The sequence below is a fragment of the Dendrobates tinctorius genome, unplaced genomic scaffold, assembly GCF_039654945.1.
Source record: "Dendrobates tinctorius isolate UK_male_01 unplaced genomic scaffold, ASM3965494v1 ptg000189l, whole genome shotgun sequence".
NCBI lineage: Eukaryota > Metazoa > Chordata > Amphibia > Anura > Dendrobatidae > Dendrobates > Dendrobates tinctorius.
Genome location: NW_027361856.1, coordinates 3,667,553 through 3,694,565, shown reverse-complemented (window position 1 = coordinate 3,694,565; position 27,013 = coordinate 3,667,553). Strand labels below are relative to the sequence as shown.

The following is a 27,013-nucleotide window of genomic DNA, read 5'->3' as shown; positions in this document are numbered from 1 at the left end:
CACAGTTATGGGTTCATGCTGTCAGTTGACAGCGTGGGAACCGCAGTTGTTTGTCTGGTGATGATTTTACCGCCGATTAGAAGAAATGTTTGCTGAGCTGTCATGCACATGACTGCGTGACAAACACCCGGTGTTCGGGGGGCCAAACTCGAACAGTAACACAGACTTCCTGGTGAAGTCTGTGTTCGGTGTCCATGCCCAAACAGTAGGTGTTCGGTACAGATGATGAACTTTACTGTTCGGGTTCAGCCATCTCTGCTTGTCAGTCAATTGCATACTTGTCTTGATGATTGGAGGATGCGGAGTTATGTTTCGTGACCCCTGTTCCCTGATGTCTCTCATTAGTTTGTGCATGCAGTGTAATATCGGAGGTGGCGAATTTCCTCCACTAGGTGTAAGCTCACGTGGTGCATGTGGTGACATTCTGAATTTACCTTTATAAGACTTGATCAGTTGCTCATACAGAATACATACATTTTACATGTTGAGGGGGAGGAGATTTTATATGTGAGTCGAGTAGGAGGGGAAATCTTACAACAATGACCGGCGCTGCTCATGACATTTGCTATGGGCATCACAAGTAGACTGTTGGCCTAACCGTGGCATGCTCAGCCTGTTCCTGTGGGTTGCTTCTTCTGATTTGGTTTCAGGTTCCTGGCTTAATATAGACTGGATACCAGGAATTGTCAGGTCTACTAGAATATTAGGTCTGTGCAGTTCTCCCTCACCACAAGTTTGAGACATACAGCTGAAAGGTCTGTGCGCTCTACTGTTGGCTGACTTCACTGTGAACCTCGGAAGATTGGGGTTATCTGGTTTACATGTGTCTATCAAATCATAGCCATCTCCCATACAGTATGTCTGCATACGTCTGACTGGATTCTGTGACTGACGAGCTTTGTCCATGGTCATTCCTGTATCAAAGGAAATACTGGTGGTGTTCCTCCAACTAGATCGTTTCTTTGGGGCACTGTCAGCAGATGCCTCTGTTATCTCAGTGTGGCTGCTCTTTTCTGACCTGGTTTCCCTGGATGTAGACATGGTAGAGCTGACCTGTATCTTGCTTTTTAGAGCTGGAGGCAGCTTAGCAAACTGTGGTTTTGGTGGCACAACAGGAACAGATTTTGCTTGCTGGATTTTATTAGCGGAGGCCATCAGCTTCATGGTTACACTTCCATAATGAAACATTCCCTCAGAGGCAATGTTCTCCATTTCAGCAAGAGGCCTGGATATAAGTGGCTGCTCTGACACATAAGTTTCATTGTCTCCACTTGGTTTGATGCAAGCTTGTTTCATTTGCTGTGGACAGTCCTTTAGCTGTTCCTCTGAGGTTATCAAGTTTATCTGATCAGATTGGCCATCTCCTATGGCTCCGTCATCAGATGAACACAGACAGGAACCGGATTTTTGCTCAGAACAGTACTCATTAATGATGGACTGAAGTTCTCCTGCAGTTTTTCCTTCATTACCATCATCCTGCTGACTGACTGTCTCCATGTGTCCAAGGGTAGGAGTGATGCTACAGCCATTCTCTGATCTGGAGATGCTGTTATCAAATGTGTTGGATGAGGCGTCATCTCCTCCATCATGTGAATCAGAAATTTCTGCACTTGAGTCTTGATGATTCCTACAATCTCCATTCTTGGGTACATCCTCAGACTGCAGGATATTGAGATCCTGCACAACATCTATTGATTGTTGAGGTGTCACTAGTGCCTCCGGTAAATCTTCATCCTGACATCCATGATGCTGCTGTTCTGCACAGTCAATGCTATTTCCAGCTGTTTCATGCACAAGACTGTCCTCTAATTTTTGACTATTTACAATTTGTATGTCCTCTTCTTGTGCAAGTCCTTCATAATGTATTTCTTCTGATGCTGACATGGTAGCTATACTCTCTGTATTGGGTATGGCCATGCTCTGGCCTTCACTGGCTCCAGACTTTACTAAGGATGCACCCTTCACTTCATTGTTAGGGGAGTATGACCCAGTAAGTTCAGATTCTTCACCATACGAGTCATGCTGTTCCGAAGCTCCATCACCTGGATTTGTGTTTTGATCATCCATCTTGTGTTTATCATTACATTGTGTATCTGAAGCTGTCACCACTGTTTGTGGATGTTTTTGGCTGTAGGAATCATCATCAAGATGGTGCGGGTCGTCCTGAGGTGTCTCCCCTGCTATCTTTCTATTCTCAAGTAATATACCATGCTGCTCCTCTGAAGGTAGCTCCTTGTTCTCCATGCTGACCTCTGGAGCCAGTGTTATTGGACTCAGGTCATCGTTAGCGCTCATATAGATGTCTTCTAGGCTCTCCTGCATCTCCCTCCAACGCCCAACCTCATCCACAATGCCCATGGGCATGAAATAGGTCTGCTCTTCCTCATCTTCCCCACACAAGTCATCTGGTGGCGGCTCTACAGAGAATTCCTCCATCTGAAAATCAAACAAAATAGACAATGGTGAGAATGGATGTCATTGTAATAGAACAGTCGCATGTCGGTAAAGCCACCACCATGTGTTGAATATTAGAATTTCTTGTGTAAAGAGGTGACTATTCGACAATGCATAGATTGACCATTGGAAGGTTCAGCACACACAGCCCATATCTGAGCAGAGCTGCCCCTGCCATATACAGTCAGATGTGGAGGTGAGGAGTCAACACAAGGAATAGATTATGGAGAAACTGCAGAGCTGATACCTTTATGAGGAGGGGGATCTCAACGTATACAGGGCCTTCTCTTTAGCCCCCTGCTTCCTGAATACAGTTTCCCCTTCACCCTAGGTTCAGTTGCTGTTGTCATGCTCCCTGCGTGTTCATTACTATATAGGGACTCCAGGAGCGGTGCTCTATCTACCCCGTCACCTTCTGTATGGCTGCACTGATTACAGAAGGCAGCCTGTATTCTTCTCTTTCTTCCTCTCTCTCGCTCTTTTGGGGTATTTAATATTTGGGACAGGGGTAGGCGGAGGGTGGAAAGTTCTTGCCTTGTTCTCGGGGTGCAGGGAGTATCCCATCATCTCGCTGTCCGCTGTGTTTTCTGGTAGTTTTTCGATGCTGGAGTCCTGGATGTCTAGGAAGGAGAAAGTGTCCTCTAGTGAGATGCGGACATTCTCTGCTCCTGGCTCCTCTGTCTCTGAGGTTTCTGTTCCTGATTAGGGAAAATGGCAGAAATGTCAATCACATCACCAGAACCTCTGGCTGTGAGTCACTGCAAGGAGCTGACTGCTACAAGAAGCTTCTGGTGGTCACAACCTTGGTAAGAAGGGGCAGTAAAAGCTCCTTCACTGGATTAGTTGCCCTGCTGCGGTCACTCTTCCTGTGAAGGATTCATAAAGAAGGGAGCACATGTCCAAGCACTTAGCCATCAAACTGGGAGAGGGACATTATACAAGTTTATTGAACTTGTGATGACCAGAAGTAGTCATGTGACAAGTCTATGTGGGAGTATCTCAGTGCACATGTGGAAGGTTGACTGCACTATTAGCTGCTGCTAGCACCTTAGTGTAGGCGCACATCACTCTCTAACTCTGCTGCCTGTCAATATAACATTATTAATTGTGATAGAAGGTGCATTTTACCTGTGAAGTGCTGACTGCTCTGTCACAGGTGTCATGATCCCGCCGCTCTCTGTGTCCTATGGACGAAGTGAGTGACAGCTTAGCCATCCTATGGATTGCAGGGGCATGCCGGGCTTTCCGCATTGTGAGTGACAGCTCGGTTATCCTATACTATGCAGAGACGCGCTGGGCTGTCAGTTTTGTGTATTGAATTTACTTGCAGCCCAATTAGGCCGGGCCTACTGGAAATCCTCCAGGTGTCGCCCTTTCAATGTGATTGTTTGGCCATTTAGATGGCTGGCTATGCTGGTACTTTTTACAGTCGTAGCTTTCAGCTCAGTGGTATTTGCTCTATGTTCTGTACTCTGATATTCTGGTCTTTGGTGCCGAACCTTGGATTTGACTTTTGTATGTATTACACATTTTGCCTTGACACACTCTGACACACTCTGACCATGGAATTCTGACCCCAGTCTGCTGAGTACAACTTTTTCTCTATTCTCTGTTTATGACTACCCTCCTGGCTCTTGACCTCAGAGTCCTTGACTTCCTCGACTCACAGCTTGTCCGTGTGTCTATGGATACAATTGCTGCCTGCCAATATAATACATTACCCTGCAGCTAGTGACTGCGTTAGTTAAATGTTTATTAGTGCATGTGGAGTGATGGTGAATGATTGGATGCTGGTCATATAATATTCACAGTATGTTCACACAATCATTTATGGGACTGAATATGTGCACTTAGCACACCCATGTGTTTTCAGCCCTATACAGGGTGCAAGTTTCTCACTTTGTAGGGATGCAAGAGGACTTGAACTCTAGTGCCACCTACTGGAAGTAGCAATCCTAAAAGTAAATATCGACCCTTTAAAGAGCCTTGCCATACGTCTTAGGATAAATGCTAAACCAAAATATCTAAGTCATGTGACAAGACTCTTTAAAGGGTCAAAACTGACTTTTAAGATTGTTAATTCCAGTAGCTTTCACTAGAGTTCAAGTCTTCTTCCTTCCTAAAGACCCAATTTGCATATATAATTTCCCTGAGGAGCATTGCATTGCCTATAAGTCTCCTTAGCCTGGCCTGTCACTCTCCACAAGGAGAGACATTACCACTTAGTGGGGATTTACAGTGTGTCTACGTCATACTTAAAGGGATTCTCCACTACTAGGACAACCCCTTCTTAAACTAAATATTCATATCCGATAAAATAAATAAACCTATACTCACCTCCTGCACTGGCTCGGTTCCAGCATTCGTGGTCCCGTGACTGTGAAGTGGTATTGTGACACGTGATGCCTGGTGCCCAATCAGCTCTGGCATCACTGTCTTCGCCTTCAGACAAACTGAGCACAAAGCGTAAGTCTGTGCTACAGCTGATCTCAGACTTATTCTTCATGTTCATTTCGACAGGAGGCGGAGACAGTGACGACAGCACTGATTTCGCGCCAGACATCACGTGTCATTTCACTGTATCACAACCCCGAGATCGTGAGTGCCGATACTGCTGGAATGGAGCCGGCACAGGAGGTGACTATAGGTTTATTTATTTTAATGGGGCCAAACATTTACCTTAAGAAGGGGTTTTCAGAGTAGTGGACAACCCTTTTAATATCAGATATTGTACAGTGTGTATCAGTGCCTTATCTTATAGAGACTGTCAGTGCAATCACAATGTGCCTAATGGGACTGTATTATTTAAGCCTAACTGCTAGGGTATTGTCTTAGCCTGACTGCTAGGGTATTGTCTAAGCCTAACTGCTAGGGTATTGTCTAAGCCTAACTGCTAGGCTATTATCCAAGCCTCACAGCTAGTGTATTACCTAGGTCTATCTGCTAGGGTATTGCCTAAGCCTAACTGCTAGGGTATTGCCTAAGCCTAATTCATAGGGTATTATCTATGCCTAACTGCTAGGGTATTGTCTAAGCCTAACTGCTAGCGTATTAACTTAGCCTAACTGCTAGGATATTGCTTAAGCCTAACTGCTAGGGTATTGCCTAAGCCTAACTGCTAGGGTATTACCTAAGCCTAACTGTTAGGATATTGCGTAAGTCTTACTGCTAGCATATTAACTTAGCCTAACTGGTAGGGTATTAGCTAAGCCTAACTTTTACGGTATTACCTTAGCCTAACTTCTAGGGTTTTGCAAGAGCCTAACCACTAGGGTGCTGCGTTAGTGCTAGGGTGCTACCTATGCCTAACTACTAGGGTTCTACTTAAGCCTAACTGCTAGCGTACGGTGTAAACATCTTATAGTGCGCTCACATTGATATATATAATAACAATTAGCTGAAGTGCCCGGCGTTGCCCGGGCACAGTAACTAAATGTGGTTAGTTATGACAAATTATAATAATTATATTGCACATAAAAACATTTCACATCATATATTCAACACTACAGATTTGCAACACAAATTAACTAAATGATTACCCAAGTGTTGATAGTATTTTATTTTCAACTCATTCAAGAGTCTGATAAGCAACATTTTTGGTTTTTCCTTCCAGTGCAAAGATGAACAGATTTTTGGCACAAGTTCCAACTCTTGAACAGATCACGTAAAGTTGACCATAAGAAAAGCATGGATATTGAACATCGATCCCTACTATTTTCAAAGCCTGTCCATGAGCCTTTTTAATGGACATTGCAAATGCCAGTCGAACTGGAAACTGGAGGCGTTTAAAATCAAAAGGCAAATCAGATGGAATGAGTGGAATTCTTGGAATGAAAATATCCTCTCCTTTGGCACATCCTGTCAAAATGGTTGCTTCAATTACATGTGTAAACAGGTTCTTAATCAAGAGTCTTGTTCCATTACACGGCTTTGGTGGATTTAAATTTCTCAACAGCAGAATAGGTGCTCCAGGTTTTAGAAAAAGTTTAGAAAGAGGAAGTCTTTGTGGTTCCAAGGAGTTGAGGAACTCTATTGGATAGAATAATGATTGATCAGGGTCTGTTACTGTTTCTGACTTGTAGGTCATGCACATACCTGGAAGGAGACTTAAAATTTGAAGACTGATCTTGTTTACATTATCATTTTTCTGAGCTATAATAACCCTCTCACACATCCTCCATTGATGTAATGATGCAGCAAAAGTTGCTTGGAAACACAATCTGTCCAGTGGTTGAGTTTATTGGTGCCTTGCCATCTCCAATAGTCAGCAGCTGACTTGAGAACAGTCCAGTAGAAACATCGGCTGTCATGTGTACACTCATATTTGTGTTCAGTGACATTTTCTTCACTTGTCTCCAAAGGTATGATGCTTTTTAGGCAGGCATTGAGTTCATCTGCAGGGGTTGATCTTGGTAGAATGGGTAGTGTTTGTCAAAAGACCTGCCAAAACAACTACACCTACCATGATAGAATTGTTTCCACGCAAGTCTTGCAGCAGTCTGTCCAACTGCTTCCAGAGCCCTTATGTGTGACATCGTGAATTTATCCCAAATGATGGCACTGCACTTTTGTAGCAGTTTGGCCTGTCCTGATTCTTTGGCAATGTTGTAAACTGGGCTGTCAAAGTGAGACAGGTTAAGTGGTAGCTTTAATTTCGTATATTCCGCCCTACCACCACTTAAAAGTGTAGCTGCAATTCCAGAAGATGCCACTGCAAGAGCATTCTTTTGTTGCTGCAGAAATTTTGCTTGGAGCAAATTGATTAAAAATGTCTTTACTGTTCCACCTGGAGCATCTAGGAAGACAATCGCACTTTTGTTGGTTGCAGTGAGACTTAAAATTTGGTTGCAGGCATTTCTTTACTCTGGTACCAACAGTGGCTCATTGTGAGAGACAAATGCTGTGAGTTCATCAATGTTGCACTTTGCTTCTCTGAAAATCTCCCTGCACATTTGGTTACCTTCCTGATTTCTTGTTGGAGTAGGTAAGCCAAGTAGGTGTAATGCTTTTCCAGACATTTCCATGCAGTGGTCCTCAAGGAGAATTAAGGTTTTGTTGAAAATTTATTCAGTGAAGTTGATAAGTTGCTGAAGATTTTCCTTTTTAACCTGCCTGAGGATGTCATCACTGAGATCAGTTTTGAACTTTGTCCAAATGTCAAGGGGATTTGAAATGTTACAGGTTATTAGAAGAATAGCAAAGAGGTGTCTTAGCTGCTTTGGGGTTTGTGCGGCTGCTGCTTCACTGAGAGTCATAGCTCAGTGTGTGTCATTTTCCAGAAGTCTTCCTTTTTGTCAAGCTTCTCTGAATGTCTCACAAACATGGCCTCCGACAGTCTTCAAGTCAGAAAATGATGTTGGACCCTTGACAACATAAAGTAACATGCGCAGGTAGAAGCACTCTGCATATGACAGATGAATAGTGTAGACGTGACCAAGAGTATCATTTGCTTTGACCCCTGATTGGCCTTCAACATCAAGCCCTGTTTCCTCTGTGCCAGTGTTTTTCTGGATGCGATCCAAGTGTAGTACATTGGTAGATCACAGCAGAGTATTGTTTTTGCAAATGTATCTTGTTGATAAAGTTAAAAAAAATGCCAAGAGGGTGGTCTTAGATGGTGTTTGAAGCTACTGGATCAGGTTTGCCAGGTCAAAGTAAATCCTCTGTTCATGTTCCAAATGAACACTGTGATGCATAACTGGTTGGTAGCGCTCATGAATGGAGAACCCTAGTATTTTCTAAACAGCTCCATTGCTGCTGATGTACCTGCACATCTGGAATGCCTCTTCATCAATAGGTCCATTTTTCTGCAGTTCAAACACTGCTTGATCACTTCCTTTGTAGACATATTTGCATATGTACTTGATTGATTTCACAGAGTGGCAAGATTCGACGTTGATGTGGGCCTGGAAAATTTTTGAGAGCAGAGGATTGTAAGGCACCACCCACTTGTCAATTTCTATGTCTTGGAGTGATTATCCAACCTGCATTTTTAGCTTTGCTATGAAACCACCATCCCCTCGCTTTCTTCTTCGGTAGACTGGATATCCATCTTGTCCAGTTTGTGTTTCTTGGACCAGGTTTCGTAGGTAATTATTTGAACACCTGCCTTCAACCATGCAGGGAGAATTTCTGTTGAGATTCCCACAGGTACCATGGCTCATGTTCTTTGTGATGGTGTCAAACAGTAATGGGCCATTCTCAGGGTCTGGCAATTCTGCACTGATAATATTGTCAATTTCAGTGGGCTGTATTTTTTGTTTCAGCCAGATCAAGATATGGGCATGAGGAAGGCCTCTTTTTGCCATTCTACTGAATACATCCAGCACTGTGTCTCACCAAAAACGTGTGCTTTTGTAATCAAATGAACCATTTTTGCATGTTTTCTTTTGAAAACTTGTGCAATGTCATCATGGCGATGGACAGTTTTTTGGCCTGGTAACAGGTGCTCTCTGATTTCCTCCCAAATGAAAAGATCTGGAAGGCCAAAGTCTTTTTCGTAAGCAATTGCTGTATATATATATATATATATATATATATATATACTGTATATATATATGCATTTTATGTGTCTATATGTATTATTTCGTTTCTGTTAGAAACCCTGTCATAGGGCTCCATTATATGTCCATTTTGCAAGGCGGCGAGAAAATCTCGCCATACGAATTGCATACGGATGCCATACGGATTACATACGGATGCAGACATGCGCAAAATACGCGACCACACCTTGCTTACGGATGACATATGGAGCACTATTTAGGGGTCATTCATCCGTATTACGCCTGTAAACTAAGGACCGTATTTTGCGTCGGTTAGTGTGAACCCGGCCTTAAAGAGCATCTCTGCTGAGCTTCTGCTACTACATTTCCCATGAAGTTGAGTTGAAGAAATTGAGGTTCTTTTCCTTGTAATGGAAGCAGTGAGCCAATTGAGTGGTAAATCTGTCCTTGAACTTTGAATGTGGGCATAAATCCAGTTGAAAAAACTTCTCCTTTTGCACCAAATGATGTCATTTGGAAGCAGGAGCTGTACTTCCTGGTGTTGTCCAAGAAATGGCTTGATATTGCAGTGGTGCCTGTCATCAGAGACTTCAGGGGATCTGGTGGTGAGAGGAGAGGAAGCAGTTTTACCTTGCCATTTGCACAGCATAAACCTAGCGGTTCATCTTTCCACTCAGGGCATTGCAGTACATGCAGACCACATCCATTTTTCCTATGTTAACTATTGGATTATCCTGATAGTTGATGTCTGAGTGGTAGCAAAAGGCAGAGTATTTCAAATTTCCAACTTCTACCTTTTTCCTGGTGGAAGCAGTTGCGATTCTCATGTCTGCAAGCCTTGCTTCTCTCTGCTGAGACATTTCAGTGGCCCTAGAGGAAGCAGCTCTTATTCTCATGTCTGCAAGTCTTGCTTCTCTCTGCTGAGACGTTTCAGTGGCCCTAGAGGAAGCAGCTCTTATTCTCATGTCTGCAAGTCTTACTTCTCTCTGCTGAGACATTTCAGTGGCCCTAGAGGAAGCAGCTCTTATTCTCATGTCTGCAAGTCTTGCTTCTCTCTGCTGAGACATTTCAGTGGCCCTTGAGGAAGCAGCTCTTATTCTCATGTCTGCAAGTCTTGCTTCTCTCTGCTGAGACGTTTCAGTGGCCCTAGAGGAAGCAGCTCTTATTCTCATGTCTGCAAGCCTTGCTTCTCTCTGCTGAGACATTTCAGTGGCCCTAGAGGAAGCAGCTCTTATTCTCATGTCTGCAAGTCTTGCTTCTCTCTGCTGAGACATTTCAGTGGCCCTTGAGGAAGCAGCTCTTATTCTCATGTCTGCAAGTCTTGCTTCTCTCTGCTGAGACGTTTCAGTGGCCCTAGAGGAAGCAGCTCTTATTCTCATGTCTGCAAGTCTTGCTTCTCTCTGCTGAGACGTTTCAGTGGCCCTAGAGGAAGCAGCTCTTATTCTCATGTCTGCAAGCCTTGCTTCTCTCTGCTGAGACGTTTCAGTGGCCCTAGAGGAAGCAGCTCTTATTCTCATGTCTGCAAGCCTTGCTTCTCTCTGCTGAGACATTTCAGTGGCCCTAGAGGAAGCAGCTCTTATTCTCATGTCTGCAAGTCTTGCTTCTCTCTGCTGAGACATTTCAGTGGCCCTTGAGGAAGCAGCTCTTATTCTCATGTCTGCAAGTCTTGCTTCTCTCTGCTGAGACATTTCAGTGGCCCTAGAGGAAGCAGCTCTTATTCTCATGTCTGCAAGTCTTGCTTCTCTCTGCTGAGACGTTTCAGTGGCCCTAGAGGAAGCAGCTCTTATTCTCATGTCTGCAAGCCTTGCTTCTCTCTGCTGAGACGTTTCAGTGGCCCTAGAGGAAGCAGCTCTTATTCTCATGTCTGCAAGCCTTGCTTCTCTCTGCTGAGACATTTCAGTGGCCCTAGAGGAAGCAGCTCTTATTCTCATGTCTGCAAGCCTTGCTTCTCTCTGCTGAGACATTTCAGTGGCCCTAGAGGAAGCAGCTCTTATTCTCATGTCTGCAAGCCTTGCTTCTCTCTGCTGAGACGTTTCAGTGGCCCTAGAGGAAGCAGCTCTTATTCTCATGTCTGCAAGCCTTGCTTCTCTCTGCTAAGACATTTCAGTGGCCCTAGAGGAAGCAGCTCTTATTCTCATGTCTGCAAGCCTTGCTTCTCTCTGCTGAGACGTTTCAGTGGCCCTAGAGGAAGCAGCTCTTGTTCTCATGTCTGCAAGCCTTGCTTCTCTCTGCTGAGACGTTTCAGTGGCCCTAGAGGAAGCAGCTCTTATTCTCATGTCTGCAAGCCTTGCTTCTCTCTGCTGAGACGTTTCAGTGGCCCTTGAGGAAGCAGCTCTTATTCTCATGTCTGCAAGCCTTGCTTCTCTCTGCTGAGACGTTTCAGTGGCCCTAGAGGAAGCAGCTCTTATTCTCATGTCTGCAAGCCTTGCTTCTCTCTGCTGAGACGTTTCAGTGGCCCTAGAGGAAGCAGCTCTTATTCTCATGTCTGCAAGTCTTGCTTCTCTCTGCTGAGACGTTTCAGTGGCCCTAGAGGAAGCAGCTCTTATTCTCATGTCTGCAAGCCTTGCTTCTCTCTGCTGAGACGTTTCAGTGGCCCTAGAGGAAGCAGCTCTTATTCTCATGTCTGCAAGCCTTGCTTCTCTCTGCTGAGACGTTTCAGTGGCCCTAGAGGAAGCAGCTCTTATTCTCATGTCTGCAAGTCTTGCTTCTCTCTGCTGAGACATTTCAGTGGCCCTAGAGGAAGCAGCTCTTATTCTCATGTCTGCAAGCCTTGCTTCTCTCTGCTGAGACGTTTCAGTGGCCCTAGAGGAAGCAGCTCTTGTTCTCATGTCTGCAAGTCTTGCTTCTCTCTGCTGAAACGTATCAGTGGCCCTAGAGGAAGCAGCTCTTGTTCTCATGTCTTGCTTCTCTCTGCTGAGACGTTTCAGTGGCCCTAGAGGAAGCAGCTCTTATTCTCATGTCTGCAAGTCTTGCTTCTCTCTGCTGAGACATTTCAGTGGCCCTTGAGGAAGCAGCTCTTATTCTCATGTCTGCAAGTCTTGCTTCTCTCTGCTGAGACATTTCAGTGGCCCTAGAGGAAGCAGCTCTTATTCTCATGTCTGCAAGTCTTGCTTCTCTCTGCTGAGACGTTTCAGTGGCCCTAGAGGAAGCAGCTCTTATTCTCATGTCTGCAAGCCTTGCTTCTCTCTGCTGAGACGTTTCAGTGGCCCTAGAGGAAGCAGCTCTTATTCTCATGTCTGCAAGCCTTGCTTCTCTCTGCTGAGACATTTCAGTGGCCCTAGAGGAAGCAGCTCTTATTCTCATGTCTGCAAGCCTTGCTTCTCTCTGCTGAGACATTTCAGTGGCCCTAGAGGAAGCAGCTCTTATTCTCATGTCTGCAAGCCTTGCTTCTCTCTGCTGAGACGTTTCAGTGGCCCTAGAGGAAGCAGCTCTTATTCTCATGTCTGCAAGCCTTGCTTCTCTCTGCTAAGACATTTCAGTGGCCCTAGAGGAAGCAGCTCTTATTCTCATGTCTGCAAGCCTTGCTTCTCTCTGCTGAGACGTTTCAGTGGCCCTAGAGGAAGCAGCTCTTGTTCTCATGTCTGCAAGCCTTGCTTCTCTCTGCTGAGACGTTTCAGTGGCCCTAGAGGAAGCAGCTCTTATTCTCATGTCTGCAAGCCTTGCTTCTCTCTGCTGAGACGTTTCAGTGGCCCTTGAGGAAGCAGCTCTTATTCTCATGTCTGCAAGCCTTGCTTCTCTCTGCTGAGACGTTTCAGTGGCCCTAGAGGAAGCAGCTCTTATTCTCATGTCTGCAAGCCTTGCTTCTCTCTGCTGAGACGTTTCAGTGGCCCTAGAGGAAGCAGCTCTTATTCTCATGTCTGCAAGTCTTGCTTCTCTCTGCTGAGACGTTTCAGTGGCCCTAGAGGAAGCAGCTCTTATTCTCATGTCTGCAAGCCTTGCTTCTCTCTGCTGAGACGTTTCAGTGGCCCTAGAGGAAGCAGCTCTTATTCTCATGTCTGCAAGCCTTGCTTCTCTCTGCTGAGACGTTTCAGTGGCCCTAGAGGAAGCAGCTCTTATTCTCATGTCTGCAAGTCTTGCTTCTCTCTGCTGAGACATTTCAGTGGCCCTAGAGGAAGCAGCTCTTATTCTCATGTCTGCAAGCCTTGCTTCTCTCTGCTGAGACGTTTCAGTGGCCCTAGAGGAAGCAGCTCTTATTCTCATGTCTGCAAGCCTTGCTTCTCTCTGCTGAGACGTTTCAGTGGCCCTAGAGGAAGCAGCTCTTATTCTCATGTCTGCAAGTCTTGCTTCTCTCTGCTGAGACATTTCAGTGGCCCTAGAGGAAGCAGCTCTTATTCTCATGTCTGCAAGCCTTGCTTCTCTCTGCTCAGACGTTTCAGTGGCCCTTGAGGAAGCAGCTCTTGTTCTCATGTCTGCAAGTCTTGCTTCTCTCTGCTGAAACGTATCAGTGGCCCTAGAGGAAGCAGCTCTTATTCTCATGTCTGCAAGTCTTACTTCTCTCTGCTGAGACATTTCAGTGGCCCTAGAGGAAGCAGCTCTTATTCTCTTGCCTGCAAGCCTTGTTTCTCTCTGCTGAGACATTTCAGTGGCCCTAGAGGAAGCAGCTCTTATTCTCTTGCCTGCAAGCCTTGTTTCTCTCTGCTGAGACATTTCAGTGGTCCTAGAGGAAGCAGCTCTTATTCTCATGTCTGCAAGTCTTGCTTCTCTCTGCTGAGACATTTCAGTGGCCCTTGAAGAAGCAGCTCTTAGCTCTTGCCTCCCTTTCTTCCATTGCTGTACTCCTTTCTGTAAGTCTTGGCTCCCTTTCTTCTTTCTGTAAGTCTTGCTCATTGAGGCGTATTACAGCTTTTCTCTTAGAGAAAGCAGATTTCAACCTTGTAGGAGTGTAATACCATTTAGTTAGAAATTTTAAAGAAGGACTAATTTAGAGTGGCATTAGTTGTAGCTTTATAAATAAGTTTAAAGCGAACTAGGCATTGTCAGGTTCGCGCTGTTACACCGATTAAAATGACACCTGGGTTGGAGAAATCTGTCTTGTGTTTCTTCTTTTAATCTGTCATTGAATTTTTAAGTAAATTAGACTCTTCTTGCCAGACAAAAAGAAGTTCCTGATTCTGGGCTCCCCCTGCAGTCTGTGTGAGAGGGTGGTCTGTGTTGGCACAGTAATAAATTGTATTTCCAGTTTTACAGAAGGACGATAACACCATAGAAATGATAAGTATAATAGGCCTCAGTTACCACAACCCTCTACAAGGAAAACTGTTGCTCATAGCAACCAATCACAGCTCAGCTTTCATCTTTTAAAAGGGAACCTGTCACCAGTTTTATGACATAGCAGCTAAAAATATCGCCTTATTCAGCATCTGCTTAGCTGAAAAACAGAAGTGCGCATGTGCTGGCAAACGTAGTTCTGGTTCATGAGCTGGAAGTACGTGTGTCGGCGCATGACAATTCTGTTTTTGGGCTTTGCCCGTAGTTGGGCAAAGCATACTGCGCAGGTACGAAATGCAATATTTATGAGCAGGTGCGAGTTGTCTCACGGCGCAAGAGGCATTATCCATGAAGTAGGACGGCGAGCAACAGCCGATGGGCGTGATGTAGAGGCCAGAAACCACGCCCATCGGACTGGACTGAGAAGATTACCATATAGCGCGGGAGACATTAAAAAACATTTTTGTGAGTATACAAGGGGGGTCAGGGGGCTCTATAAGGATGTAGGGAATGCATAGCAGATGCTGAATAAGGCAATATTTTAGCTGCTATGTCCCAAAACTGGTGACAGGATCCCTTTAAACTGCGCTACTGAAATGAAAGATGCTCAGTGATTGGTTGCTATAGGCAACACTGGCAGTGTAACCTGTTGTGGTCAAGAAGATGTGCCTCTGAAATATATATATTAGATATTTACTATATATATATATATATACACAGTATATATTTATAAATATATATATATATTTATTATACGGGGCTTTGCGAGTGGAGTGAGTGTGGCTATGCGGAGTGGGCAGTGCTATGTAGAGTGGACATGGCTTGATACATGCACACACGCACACACACACAAACATACACTCAGCTGTATATATTTAGATTACATTGTTTTCACTCTCTTTTGTCCCTTTTCCTTTCTCCTTAAATCTGCAGCTATTCAAGTGTTGTACTCTAATATCAGTATATGGTATATGGGACAATGATACCCTATGTAAATATATAGAACTGTCCCATGATGTATCATTTTCACCCTGGATGGAGCTTATTGGTCATCTGTCCTCTAGAGGACATCTGACAGAATAATATTACTGATGCTGGAGAATTAGAAATGACTCCTTCCTGTCTGGACTTTCAGAAGTACGTGACCCAATGAAGTCCTATTCAGATTCTCTTTGTACATATTTATATTTACCGCCAGGATTGTCGATTTCATTGGTGGCAACTTCACTCGCTCTCATTGTATTGGTGTCATCAGGCTCCAAGGACGGTTTCCCATCGAGTGAAAACTTCTCAGAGCTTCTGCTTGGAGTCATAATGTTGAATCCAGGACACTCCATTCCTCTGGTCAGACGAGATAAATTGGATGTAATATGAAAAGGGAGAGTGACAGAGAAGGGTCCCGAGATGTGGACTCCAACACACTTCTCTGCCCTGCTCAGATTAGATTTGGGTGAACGACCTGGTGGGTTCCCAGTTATTGAAGATCTTCCAGATTTTGGTGTTGTGGGCTCTGACTTGGCTTGTCCTTCTTCTTCTTCATACTCCACATCATTTGCGTCTATCGAATGTGACTGCTCTTCAGAATCCAAGAACATAAACTCAACATTCTCATCTTTGGATGGAGAATCAAGACTTTCCCTTCGAAGAGAGAGTTGGTTTCTAGGAGATCGTAATGATGAACCATTCTGCTCCAAGTCATTGGCTGTGATGGAAAAGAAAAGACACTGTTAGGAGGACAAGATGCTAGAAATAGTCTTCACTATTAATGCTAGTCATGGGAGCTTCTTCACTGTAATATGCAAGGAGGAAACAGGGGATTCCGAGACAGGGAGTCAGAGATGTGGTATCTGGGGCTGTGTAGATAGTGTTGTGAAATTAGTGTATTCAGTTTTGGGGCTCGTGATGGGGCCAGAGTTATGGAATCACAGGAGTTTGGGTAGAGTTGGCATTGAAAGAAAAGCTAAATATATAATGTATTACATGTGAAACTCACACAGCCTCACTGCAAAATGTGTGTTATTACTGATTATTACACATAAGCCATTTGTTGTTGGAGGTTTGATCTACTGACCCAACATTCCTGAGGCAAATGATCCTGGAGGAGCGGAGATAAATCAGGTGTAGATCCCTCCAACGATCTGCTTACACCAATCCTAGTAAATGTGAGCTATGGACTGGCATGCAGAGGGGAGAGGAAAGAGAAAGGTGGGCAGCTTCGTTGGTTGGTGGTCTAGCATTGAATATTTTAGATAATTAAACAGATATTTTTTGGGTCTGGGTTTGGAAATTTTTCTAACATTAGATATATTTGACTTTCAGCAGGTGAAGCCCCTCTGGAAGTGATAGCCGTTTAGGATAAAATCTTTTTGCCAATCTGCCACAGTAAAAATATAAAGAAGTCTCTTCTTACCGTGTGTTGTATGAGGGACTGAGCTCAGGGAATCCATGCTCTTGGCTGGACGCAGACTCATTTTTCCATCTGAAAAATATGCAAATCTTTAGATTAGGTTATAAAAATAAAAAAAATGCTGTTGTCAGTGATGCTCTACTGGTGTGTATTACAACCAAGTCATGACAGACTCACTCCTGCTACATGCAACATTCCACGTCATTGTTGTTATTATTATTGTCCAATGTGATCTTCAGGCTTAGAGTCAGATAAGATGTACAATAAAGCCTTCCACCTGTGACAGCATTCACTCAACATCCTGCTCCAAGAATGGGCCTGAGAAGTCACTGAGAAGCTGGCTGTCGTTTAGCGGTTGAACCAGGGACAGCAGGCCTGCTCCTTTTAACATTTAGGGCATACCAGCTCTTCCTTCCCCAAAGGTGGGTGTAGGTCACACGGTCTCCTGGTTACAGGTCCCGGTCAGGGTTCCCCTCCAGGAGATGTGACGCGACATCCCGCCGATTCACAAAGACGTCCGCCAACATGCCAGGTTCTTTGATGAAGCCCCAGCCTCTGTCGAGCTTGAAGGCCACTACCGTGCCCTGCTGCAATGATCCCTGGTCCACGCGCCTAGCTCTGTGGGCCTGCCATTTGGCCTGCAGGTCCCGCTCGTCCATTGCTCTGCGCTGGGTCTCACGCTACTTGTCTTCCTCTGCCCGTTTATGCTCTAGTTGTTCTCGGTACTCTCCCCAGCTGAGGACCTTGATTCATGACCCCTCTGAGTGGCCCTCCCCAGGGAACCCCATCATATTGTCCCCAGGGTTTTCCCACCTGAAGGCCACTTTCTCTGCTTGCACTGTCAGGGGGGGTGTTGATGGGAGCTAATAGTTCCCTCTGTTGCTCCTCTATCCCCGTCGACTGGTCCCATGCTACATTGTAATGAGCCCAACCGGGTCCATGCACCTTGGGACTTGGAAGGGGGCCAACCAAGGTGTCAGTGGCCTCGGTGACTGGGTCATTGTCAGCCTCCAGGACCGGGTTAGTGTCAGCCGTAGTACCTGCTGCAGCAGCCTCCTCTGACTCCCACCAGCCGCGGTCAGAGACAGGTCCAGGAGCTGGTGACTCAGCTCTTGAACATATTGAACATAGGTCCTCCGATGCTCCGGGTCCGGACCATCGCCAACCTCTGGGTACCTTCCCACTGTGCTGCCTGCAGTTCCGTCTCCTGTGTTTTTCCTGTTCACCCCTGACTTCTTCCGGTGACGGGTCTTCCTCTGTTCATTATGCCTATCAAAGTAATGCAGGAGGTGGGTCTTTCGTCCTGACGGACACCTCTGCATCCCATGATAACGTTGGCGGTGGGCAGGCATCATCCCTGCACTCACTCTCAGGCCCCGTCCACCACAGCTCACCCCTCTGAGCTCGCGCTCGCTTCTAGACACAGCTATGGCGGTTATTTTCCAAGTTCCAGCGTTTGCACCCTGTGTCGCCGTCATGTCTGTAATTTTACAAGCTCAGACAACCTGTGGCGCAGTTATGACAGTGGTTTGAGAAGCGCGCGCACCCTGTGGCGCAGTTACAGCGATGGTTTAACAGACCGTTAAAATCTCTGGGACACCATAAAATAAAGTCTCTAGCAAGGCAAATAAATCTCTGTCACACAATATGTTAGTCTGTAGCTCACAATATATTAAAGTCTCTGTCACACTATATAATGAAGTCTCTGGCTCACAGTACCCAGCTTTGCCGGGCTCCAAGTACCCAGCTTTGCTGAGCTCTGAATCCTGTTTGTGACGCCAATTGGAGCGTCCCACAGGAACGTGGGGTACTTGGTACCAGGCCGGTCGGTTCTTTAAAGGGGATGTCACGGCAGCCTTGACCTGATCCGTGGCCCTGGGCATCCAGTAAAAGATGATAAATGAAGAAGATGATGGGGTAGATAAAGATGATGATGGGGTAGGTTGTTAAAGATGATGATGGGTTAGTTTGTTAGGGATGTTTTGGTCATGACGCCACCTGTGATTTCTGGTCAGAGGTGACCAGTGCTGCAGAGTAGATCTTCTGGGACCGATGGTAACGCAGCCGAGTTGTTATAGCTCTCCACAGGTAGAGCTTTTGTCCCAGGGTAGTTAAGGTGTTATCAGTTAACCCCTTCACCCCCAAGGGTGGTTTGCACGTTCATGACCGGGCCAATTTTTACAATTCTGACCACTGTACCTTTAGGAGGTCATAACTCTGGAACGCTTCCATGGATCCCGGTGATTCTGACATTGTTTTCTCGTGACATATTGTACTTCATGTTAGTGGTAAAATTTCATTCAAATAACTTGTGTTTATTTGTGAGAAAAACGGAAATTTGGCAAAAATTTTGAAAATTTCACAATTTTCCAACTTTGAATTTTTATGCCCTTAAATCACAGAGATACGGCACACAAAAAACTTGATAACTAACATTTCCCACATGTTTACTTTACATCAGCACAATTTTGGAACCAAGATTTTTTTTGTTAGGAAGTTATAAGGGTTAAAAGTTGACCAGCGATTTCTCATTTTTACAACACCATTTTATTTTTAGGACCACATCACATTTGAAGCCACTTTGAGGGGTCTATATGATAGAAAATACCCAAAAGTGACACCATTCTAAAAACTGCACCCCTTAAGGTGCTCAAAACCACATTCAAGAAGTTTATTAACCCTTTAGGTGCGTCACAGGAATTTTTTTGAATATTTAAAAAAAATGAACATCTAACTTTTTTTCACAAAAAAAATACTTCAGGTTCAATTTTTTTTATTTTACCAAGGGTAACAGGAGAAATTGGACTGCAAAAGTTATTGTGCAATTTGTCCTGAGTACGCTGATACCTGATTTGTGGGGGGGAACGACTGTTTCGGCGCATGGCAGAGCTCAGAATGGAAGGAGCGCCGTTTGACTTTTTCAATGCAAAATTGGCTGGAATTCAGATCTGACGCCATGTCACGTTTGGAGAGTCCCTGATGTACCTAAACAGTGGAAACCCCCTACAAGTGACCCCATTTTGGAAACTAGACCCTCCAAGGAACTTATCTAGATATATGGTGAGAACTTTGAACCCACAAGGGCTTTACAGAAGTTTATAACGTACAGCGGTACAATTAAAAAATCATATTTTTTCCACAAAAATGATCTTTTCACCCCAATTTTTATTTTCCCAAGGGTAACAGGACCCTAAAAGTTATTGTGCAATTTGTCCTGAGTACGCTGATACCCCACATGTGGGGGTAAACCACTATTTGGGCGCATGGCAGAGCTCGGAAGGGAAGCAGCGCCATTTGACGTTTTTGGCTGGAATTGAGATCAGACACCATGTCGCGATTGGAAAATCCCTGATGTACCAAAACAGTGGAAACCCCCACAAATGACACCATTTTGGAAACTAGACCCCCTAAGGAACTTATCTAGATGTGTGGTGAGAACTTTGAACCCCCAAGGGCTTCACAGAAGTTTATAACATAAAGCCATACAATTAAAAAATCATATTTTTTCCACAAAAATGATCTTTTCACCCTCAATTCTTATTTTTCCAAGGGTAACAGCACCCTAAAAGATATTGTGCAATTTGTCCTGAGTATGCTGATACCCCACATGTGGGGGTAAACCACTATTTGGGCGCATGGCAGAGCTCGGAAGGGAAGCAGCGCCATTTGACGTTTTTGGCTGGAATTGAGATCGGACACCATGTCGCGATTGGAAAACCCCTGATGTACCTAAACAGTGGAAACCCCCCACAAATGACACCATTTTGTAAACTAGACCCCCCAAGGAACTTATCTAGATGTGTGGTGAGCACTTTGAACCCCCCAGTGCTTCACAGAAGTTTATAACGCCCGGGCGTGAAAATAAAAAATTCGTATTTTTTCCACAAACATGATCTTTTAGTCACCATTTTTTTATTTTCCCAAGGATAACAGGAGAAATTGGACCCCAAAAGTTGTTGTCCAATTTGTCCTGAGTACGCTGACACCCCATATGTGGGAGAAAACTACTGTATGGACACACGTCAGGGCTCGGAAGGGAAGTAGTGACGTTTTGGAATGCATACATTGATGGAATGGTCTGCGGGCGTCATGTTGCCTTTGGAGAGCCCCTAATGTACCTAAACAGTGGAAACCCCCCACAAATGATCCCATTTTGAAAACTAGACCCCCTAAGGAACTTATCTAGATGTGAGGTGAGCACTTTGAACCCCCAAGGGCTTCACAGAAGTTTATAATGCCAGGGCATGAAAATAAAAAAATCGTATTTTTTCCACAAACATGATCAATTAATCCCCAATTTTTTTATTTTCCCAAGGGTAACAGGAGAAATTGAACCCCAAAAGTTGTTGTCCAATTTGTCCTGAGTACGCTGACACCCCATATGTGGGAGAAAACTACTGTATGGACACACGTCGGGGCTCGGAAGGGAAGTAGTGACGTTTTGGAATGCAGACTTTGAGGGAATGTTCTGCGGGTGTCATGTTGCCTTTGGAGAGCCCCTAATGTACCTAATCAGTGGAAACCCCCCACAAATGACACCATTTTGGAAACGAGACCCCCTAAGGAACTTATCTAGATGTGTGGTGAGCACTTTGAACCCCCAAGGGCTTCACAGAAGTTTATAATGCCCGGGCATGAAAATAAAAAAATCGTATTTTTTCCACAAACATGATCAATTAGTCCCCAATTTTTTCATTTACCCAAGGGTAACAGGAGAAATTGGACCCCAAAAGTTGTTGTCCAATTTGTCATGAGTACGCTGACACCCCATATGTGGGAGAAAACTACTGTATGGACACATGTCGGGGCTCGGAAGGGAAGGGGTGACGTTTTGGAATGCAGACTTTGATGGAATGGTCTGCGGGTGTCATGTGCGTTTGGAGAGCCCCTGATGTACCTAAACTATTGAAACTCCCCACAAGTGACCCCATTTTGGACACTAGACCCCCCACGGAACTTATCTAGATGTGTGGTGAGCACTTTGAACCCCCAAGTGCTTCACAGAAGTTTATAACGCTCGGACGTGAAAATAAAATAATCATTTTTTTCCACAAAAATATTTTTGCCCCCAATTTTTTATTTTCCTAAGGGTAACAGGAGAAATTGGACCCCAAAAATTGTTTTGCAATTTGTCCTCAGTAGGCTGATACCCTACATGTGGGGGTAAAACACTGTTTGGGCGCATGGCAGAGCTTGGAAGGGAAGGAGCACCATTTGACTTTTTCAACTCAGAATTGGCTGGAATTGAGATCAGACGCCATGTTGCATTTGGAGAGCCCCTGATGTGCCCAAACAGTGGAAACCCCCAATTCTAACTCCAACCCGAACCCCAACACACCCCTAACCCTAATCTCAGCCCTAACCCTAACCCTAGCCCTAACCCTAGCCCTAACCCTAACGGGGGGGGGTTTGATTTACTATTTATGGCGGTTTTTATGTTTGGCAGCTGTCGCACGCTAAAAGACGCTTTTTATTGTAAAAATAGTTTTTGCATCACCACATATTGAGAGCTATAATTTTTCCGTATTTTGACCTACCGAGTCATGTGAGGTCTTATTTTTTGTGGGACGAGTTGACGTTTTTATTGGTACCATTTTCGGGCACGTGACATTTTTTGATCGCTTTTTATTCCGATTTTTGGGACGCAGAATGAACAAAAACCAGCGTTTCATGAATTTCTTTTGGGGGAGTGCGTTTACACCATTCCGCGTGTGGTAAAATTGATAAAGCGGTTTTATTCTTCGGGTCAGTACGGTTACAGCGATACTTCATTTAGGTCGTTTTTTTATGTTTTGTCGGTTTTATGCAATGAAAACTATTTTATATAAAAAATAATTATTTTTGCATCGCTTTATTCTGCGAGCTATAACTTTTTAATTTTTTCACTGATGATGCTGTGTGGTGGCTCGTTTTTTTGCGGGACAAGATGACGTTTTCAGCGGTACCATGGATATTTGTATGCGTCTTTTTGATCGCGCGTTATTACACTTTTTGTTTGGCGGTATGATAATAAATCATTATTTTTTGCTTCATTTTTTATTTTTTAAGGGGTTCGCTAAAGGGGTTAACTAATGGGACAGTTTTATAGGGCGGGTCGTTACGGACGCGGCGATACCTAATATGTGTAATTTTATTGTTTTTTTTTTTTTTTATTTCCAAAAAATGGATTTATTTGGGGGAATATTTTTTTTTTTATCACTGTCCTGTGCGATCTGTCACAGACAGTGCCGAAGGCTTCCTCATGCCTGCGCTTTGCAGGCACTGAGGAAGCCAGCTTCCTGCAGGCCCCCGAAGGCCCCCGTCGCCATCTTGGATTCGGGGGCCTGCAGGAAAGGAGCCCCCAGCAGCAGCGCTGCACATTGTGCTGCCGTGGGGGGCTCAGGGAAGCACGGAGGGAGCCCCCTCCCTGCCGATGCTTCCCTTTAACCTCCGGTACTCCGCGATCCTGTTTGATCGCGGTGTGCAAGGGGTTAACGTGTCGGGGGTGGTCCGTGACCGCCCCTGACACATTGTGCCGGGTGTCAGCTGTGATAATCAGCTGACACCCGGCCGCGATCAGCGGTGCTCACCACGAGGGCGCCGCTGATCGCGGTAGACGTACTATCCCGTCCATGGGCATAGGGGCCCGGGTCCCATGGACGGGATAGTACGTCTGATGTCAGGAAGGGGTTAAGATGGTGGCTGCGGTGGTGCGTGCGGTGCAGGGCAAGTGAGACACGAATGATACAAGGGACACAGCGGGGTGCAGTTTCAAAGGCTTACTCACTGTTCTGCATGCATATACCCGCTTGGTGCTGCGTCCTCCAGGTGAGGGGTCCAGCAAACTCCTAGGCAGATCGTGAAGCACTTTTCCAGGACTCCCTTTGATGTTTGCCTTTCCTGGCTGTCTCACTGCGCTGATCTTTACTTTTCCTACTCAATGCCTTCACAAACAGTGTCCCCAAGCCAGCAGCCGCGGACCCTGTCGGGCGACGTTCTCAGTGTCCCCTTGCTCCTATCTGGCTGCCTTTTTAGGGAATGAATGTGGTTGCGGCTGAGGCACTTACAAATACCTCAGCCTCCGGCTTTCTAGCTGAGCCTGGTTATTCTCCACTAGTCTTAGGGACAGGCTCCCCCACTGCGACCTGGTCCTTCCACTTCTGGATACGGGCCCCACGGGTGGCTTCCGCACTACCGTGCCCCAAGGAACCCTTCTGTCTTCCTAGGAACTTCCTTCAAATTTTCCTCACTACGCTCTGGCTCTTATTCTTCCTACTCTCGTCCTTCTCCGCTGTCCCATCACCAACTCTCCTCCGACTATGTCAGCATTCACTCCTCCTCTCACCCCCCTCTGGCTGACTGACTCTTTCTAGAACAATCTTTTTACCTCAGCACTAACTCCTCCCCCTAACTGTCACTCATTGGTTGTCACTTCTCACATGACTCATTAATCTCCTCCCCCTTCTACCTACCAACTGTACCCACCTCCCAACACCCTTCACTACCCAGCCAGGAATGAGATCATCCTCCTGTAGGGTACATCTAGAGTGCCCTGCAGCTATAGTGTGTGTTGGGTGTAGGTGTTGGAGTCCTGAGTAGTGCCCCCTCCTTACCTGAGGGTGGGATACCACACCTCTGGATGAGGTGCAGTACCTCTGTGGCGACTGGACCCTCATGGGTGCCACATGAACACTGACCTTAAATGAGGCACGTGAAGCCTGCAGTTCATTGAATGTTGTTGTGGGGTCTTTTGTGACCTTTTAGATGAGTTATCACTGCACTCATGGGGTAGTTTTGGTCCACCAGCCACTCCTGAGAAGGTTCACCACTGTTCCATGTTTTCGCCATTTGTGGATAATGGCTCTCATGGTGGTTCGCTGGAGTCCCAAAGCTTTAGAAATGGCTTTAGAAACTTTGCCAGATAGATTGTTCTCCATTACTTCTCATTTATTCCAGAATTTCTTTGAATCACGGCATGATGTCTAGATTTTGAGGAACTATTGGTCTAAATCACAGTTAATTTATGTTTTAAGAGGGGTGCAATCACTTTTTCACGCAGTGAAAGGTTTGGATTTCTTTTTCCCTTAATAAAGACCTTCATTTATAAACTGCATTTTGTGATTACTTGTGTTACCTTTGTCTAAGATTTACAGTTGTTTGGTGATCTGAAACATTTAGGTTTAACAAGCATGCGAAAAAATAGGAAATCAGGAAGGGGCAAACACTTTTTCACATAACTGTATATTATAAACAGCAAACTAGGCACAATGTACCCTGATATATTTATTTATTTCACTCACTTATATAGAGGCATTAATTCCACAGTGCTTTACAAACATTATTGGCACTGTCCCCATTGGGGCTCACAATGTAGATTTCCTATCACTATGTCTTTGGAGTGTGGATGGAAACTAGAGAACCTAGATGAAACCCACGCAAACAAAGGGAGAAGATGCAAACTCCTTGCAGATGTTGTCCTTGATGGGATTTAAACCCAGGACTCCAGTGCTGTAAGGAAGCCGTGTTAACCATTGAGTTACCGTGATATATCACATGTCATCCCAATATATATCACACAGCATCCCAATAGCTCATACAACATCCTTATATATCTCATACAACATCCCGATATAACTCACACAACATCCCGATATATCTCACACAACATCCCGATATATCTCCCACAACATCCCGATATATATGTCACACAGCATCCCGATATATATCTCACACACAGCACCTTGATATATATCACACACAGCAACCCGATATATATTAGGATGCTGTGTGTGATATATATCACACAGTATCCCGATATACATCACACAGCATCCTGATATATATCACACACAGCATCCCGATATATATATATATATATATCACACAGTGTGAGGCTTTCTAAAGACTATAGGACAAATGGATGTAGAGTCCACAGCTCTTAGAGATAGAGATTTTTTCCAGCACGGAGCACCGATATTGTTATGTTTTATTAGATATTTTCTTGCTGTGTTTTATTAGTGATTTGCTTGCTCGTCAGTTCATCCTCAGGAATCAATGTTTCTATTCAGTGACAGTAAGCAGAGGAAGATGAGCAGGCTAGATCTTATGTAAACCTATGGCCAGACAGAAGACTGCTAAAGTTAAATGTAAAGCAATCATCCTATCAATCCCCTCTGTATCGCAAGGTTTCACACCATTGTACTCCCACTCCTTGGCCCATTCGGTGGATGGGAATAATAGACCCAGAGGAGCTGTCACCACAGGGGTCTCACATCAGCCTCAGGTGATGGAATATGCTTTGTTCTATGAGCTAAAGAATAATGTTTAAGGCTGTGTGCACACGTTGCAGATTTTGATGCGTTTCCACACGAAATTGCATCAAATCCACAGTGTAGTGCACAGCCAATGTTAATCTATGCGAAATTAGGAATTATTGTGCACATGCTGCGGAAAAATCCGTGCAGATTTGCAGTGTTTTTTTTCCACAGCATGTCAATTCTTTTTGCGGATCTGCAGCATTTCCGCACCCATTGACTTCCATCGAGTCAGGCACATCCGCAGCAAAACCGCAGGTGTAAAAAGATCTGTGCATTTGCTGCGGATGTGGGTGCGAGAAACGCTGCAGATCGGGAAGAGGAAGAGTGTGTGGGCGGAGACTATGTGCGTGTCTGTGTGCGGGGGTCTGTGTGTGTGTAACGTGTGGCAAGAGTGGACCCTCTGGGTCGCAGCACCGAAGCTCCCCGGGGCGAGCTGACCAGGTGGTGCCAACCCCTATACAGGGACCGTTAGGAGCAGGCCAGATGGAGTTGAATACCGCGACAGCTGATACCAAGAGGGATGGCTCCGTGTGAACAAGATTGCCTAACTGGGCCTGGGGAATGAGGCCAGCAAGGCGGAGGCTAAGACAGGCGGAAAGGAATACGGATGTGGTGGTGCAGGAGACTAAGCAGCAGGACACACCAAGCAAGGATCAGGGACAACCGGAGGCAGGAGCGACCGGAGGCAGGAGCGACCGGAGTCAGGAGGAACTGGAGTCAGGAGGGAGCGGAGTCAGGGGCGACCGGAGTCAGGAGCGACCGGAGTCAGAGCGACCAGAGTCAGGAGTGACCGGAGTCAGGACAATTGAAGTCAGGAGTGTCAGGACGGGGCCAGAGTACTGTACAGGATACACACGATAATCAGGCGCCTCCATGAGGGAGGAGCCACCTGATATACCCTGTGCTGGAGCTTGATTGGAGATCGCTCCCCCGGGATGGTGCAGAAGGAGTTAAGGAGGGAGAGGAGCGCGTGCCCGCGGCCTAAGGCACATGCCCATAACAGGAGCAAGACAGGGAGGAGGATTGACATGCTGGATCCCCTGGGCTGCTGGATGGAAGGCTGAGGGCGCAGCGCGGCGGCAGGAGCGGTGAGCAGGGAGACGGGGAGAGATCCAGGGAGCAGCAGCAGGGGGAGCGGGACCCAG

The 27,013-nt window shown here is 45.4% G+C and overlaps 1 protein-coding gene across 2 annotated transcripts in view; it reads right to left on the bottom strand.

The window, feature by feature from the left end:
• Positions 1 to 417: 417 nt before the first annotated feature.
• ARHGAP30 (Rho GTPase activating protein 30) overlaps positions 418 to 27,013 on the bottom strand; it is a 118,929-nt gene continuing 92,333 nt past the window's right edge. For both annotated transcript variants that reach the window (XM_073552276.1, XM_073552277.1), the window contains 4 exons: positions 16,576 to 16,644; positions 15,358 to 15,867; positions 2,989 to 3,152; positions 418 to 2,436 (listed from right to left, as the gene is read on the bottom strand). In XM_073552276.1, coding sequence (XP_073408377.1) covers positions 532 to 2,436; positions 2,989 to 3,152; positions 15,358 to 15,867; positions 16,576 to 16,644 — 2,648 coding nt within the window. In that variant the 3' untranslated portion in view covers positions 418 to 531. The remainder of the gene's footprint in view (positions 2,437 to 2,988; positions 3,153 to 15,357; positions 15,868 to 16,575; positions 16,645 to 27,013) is intronic.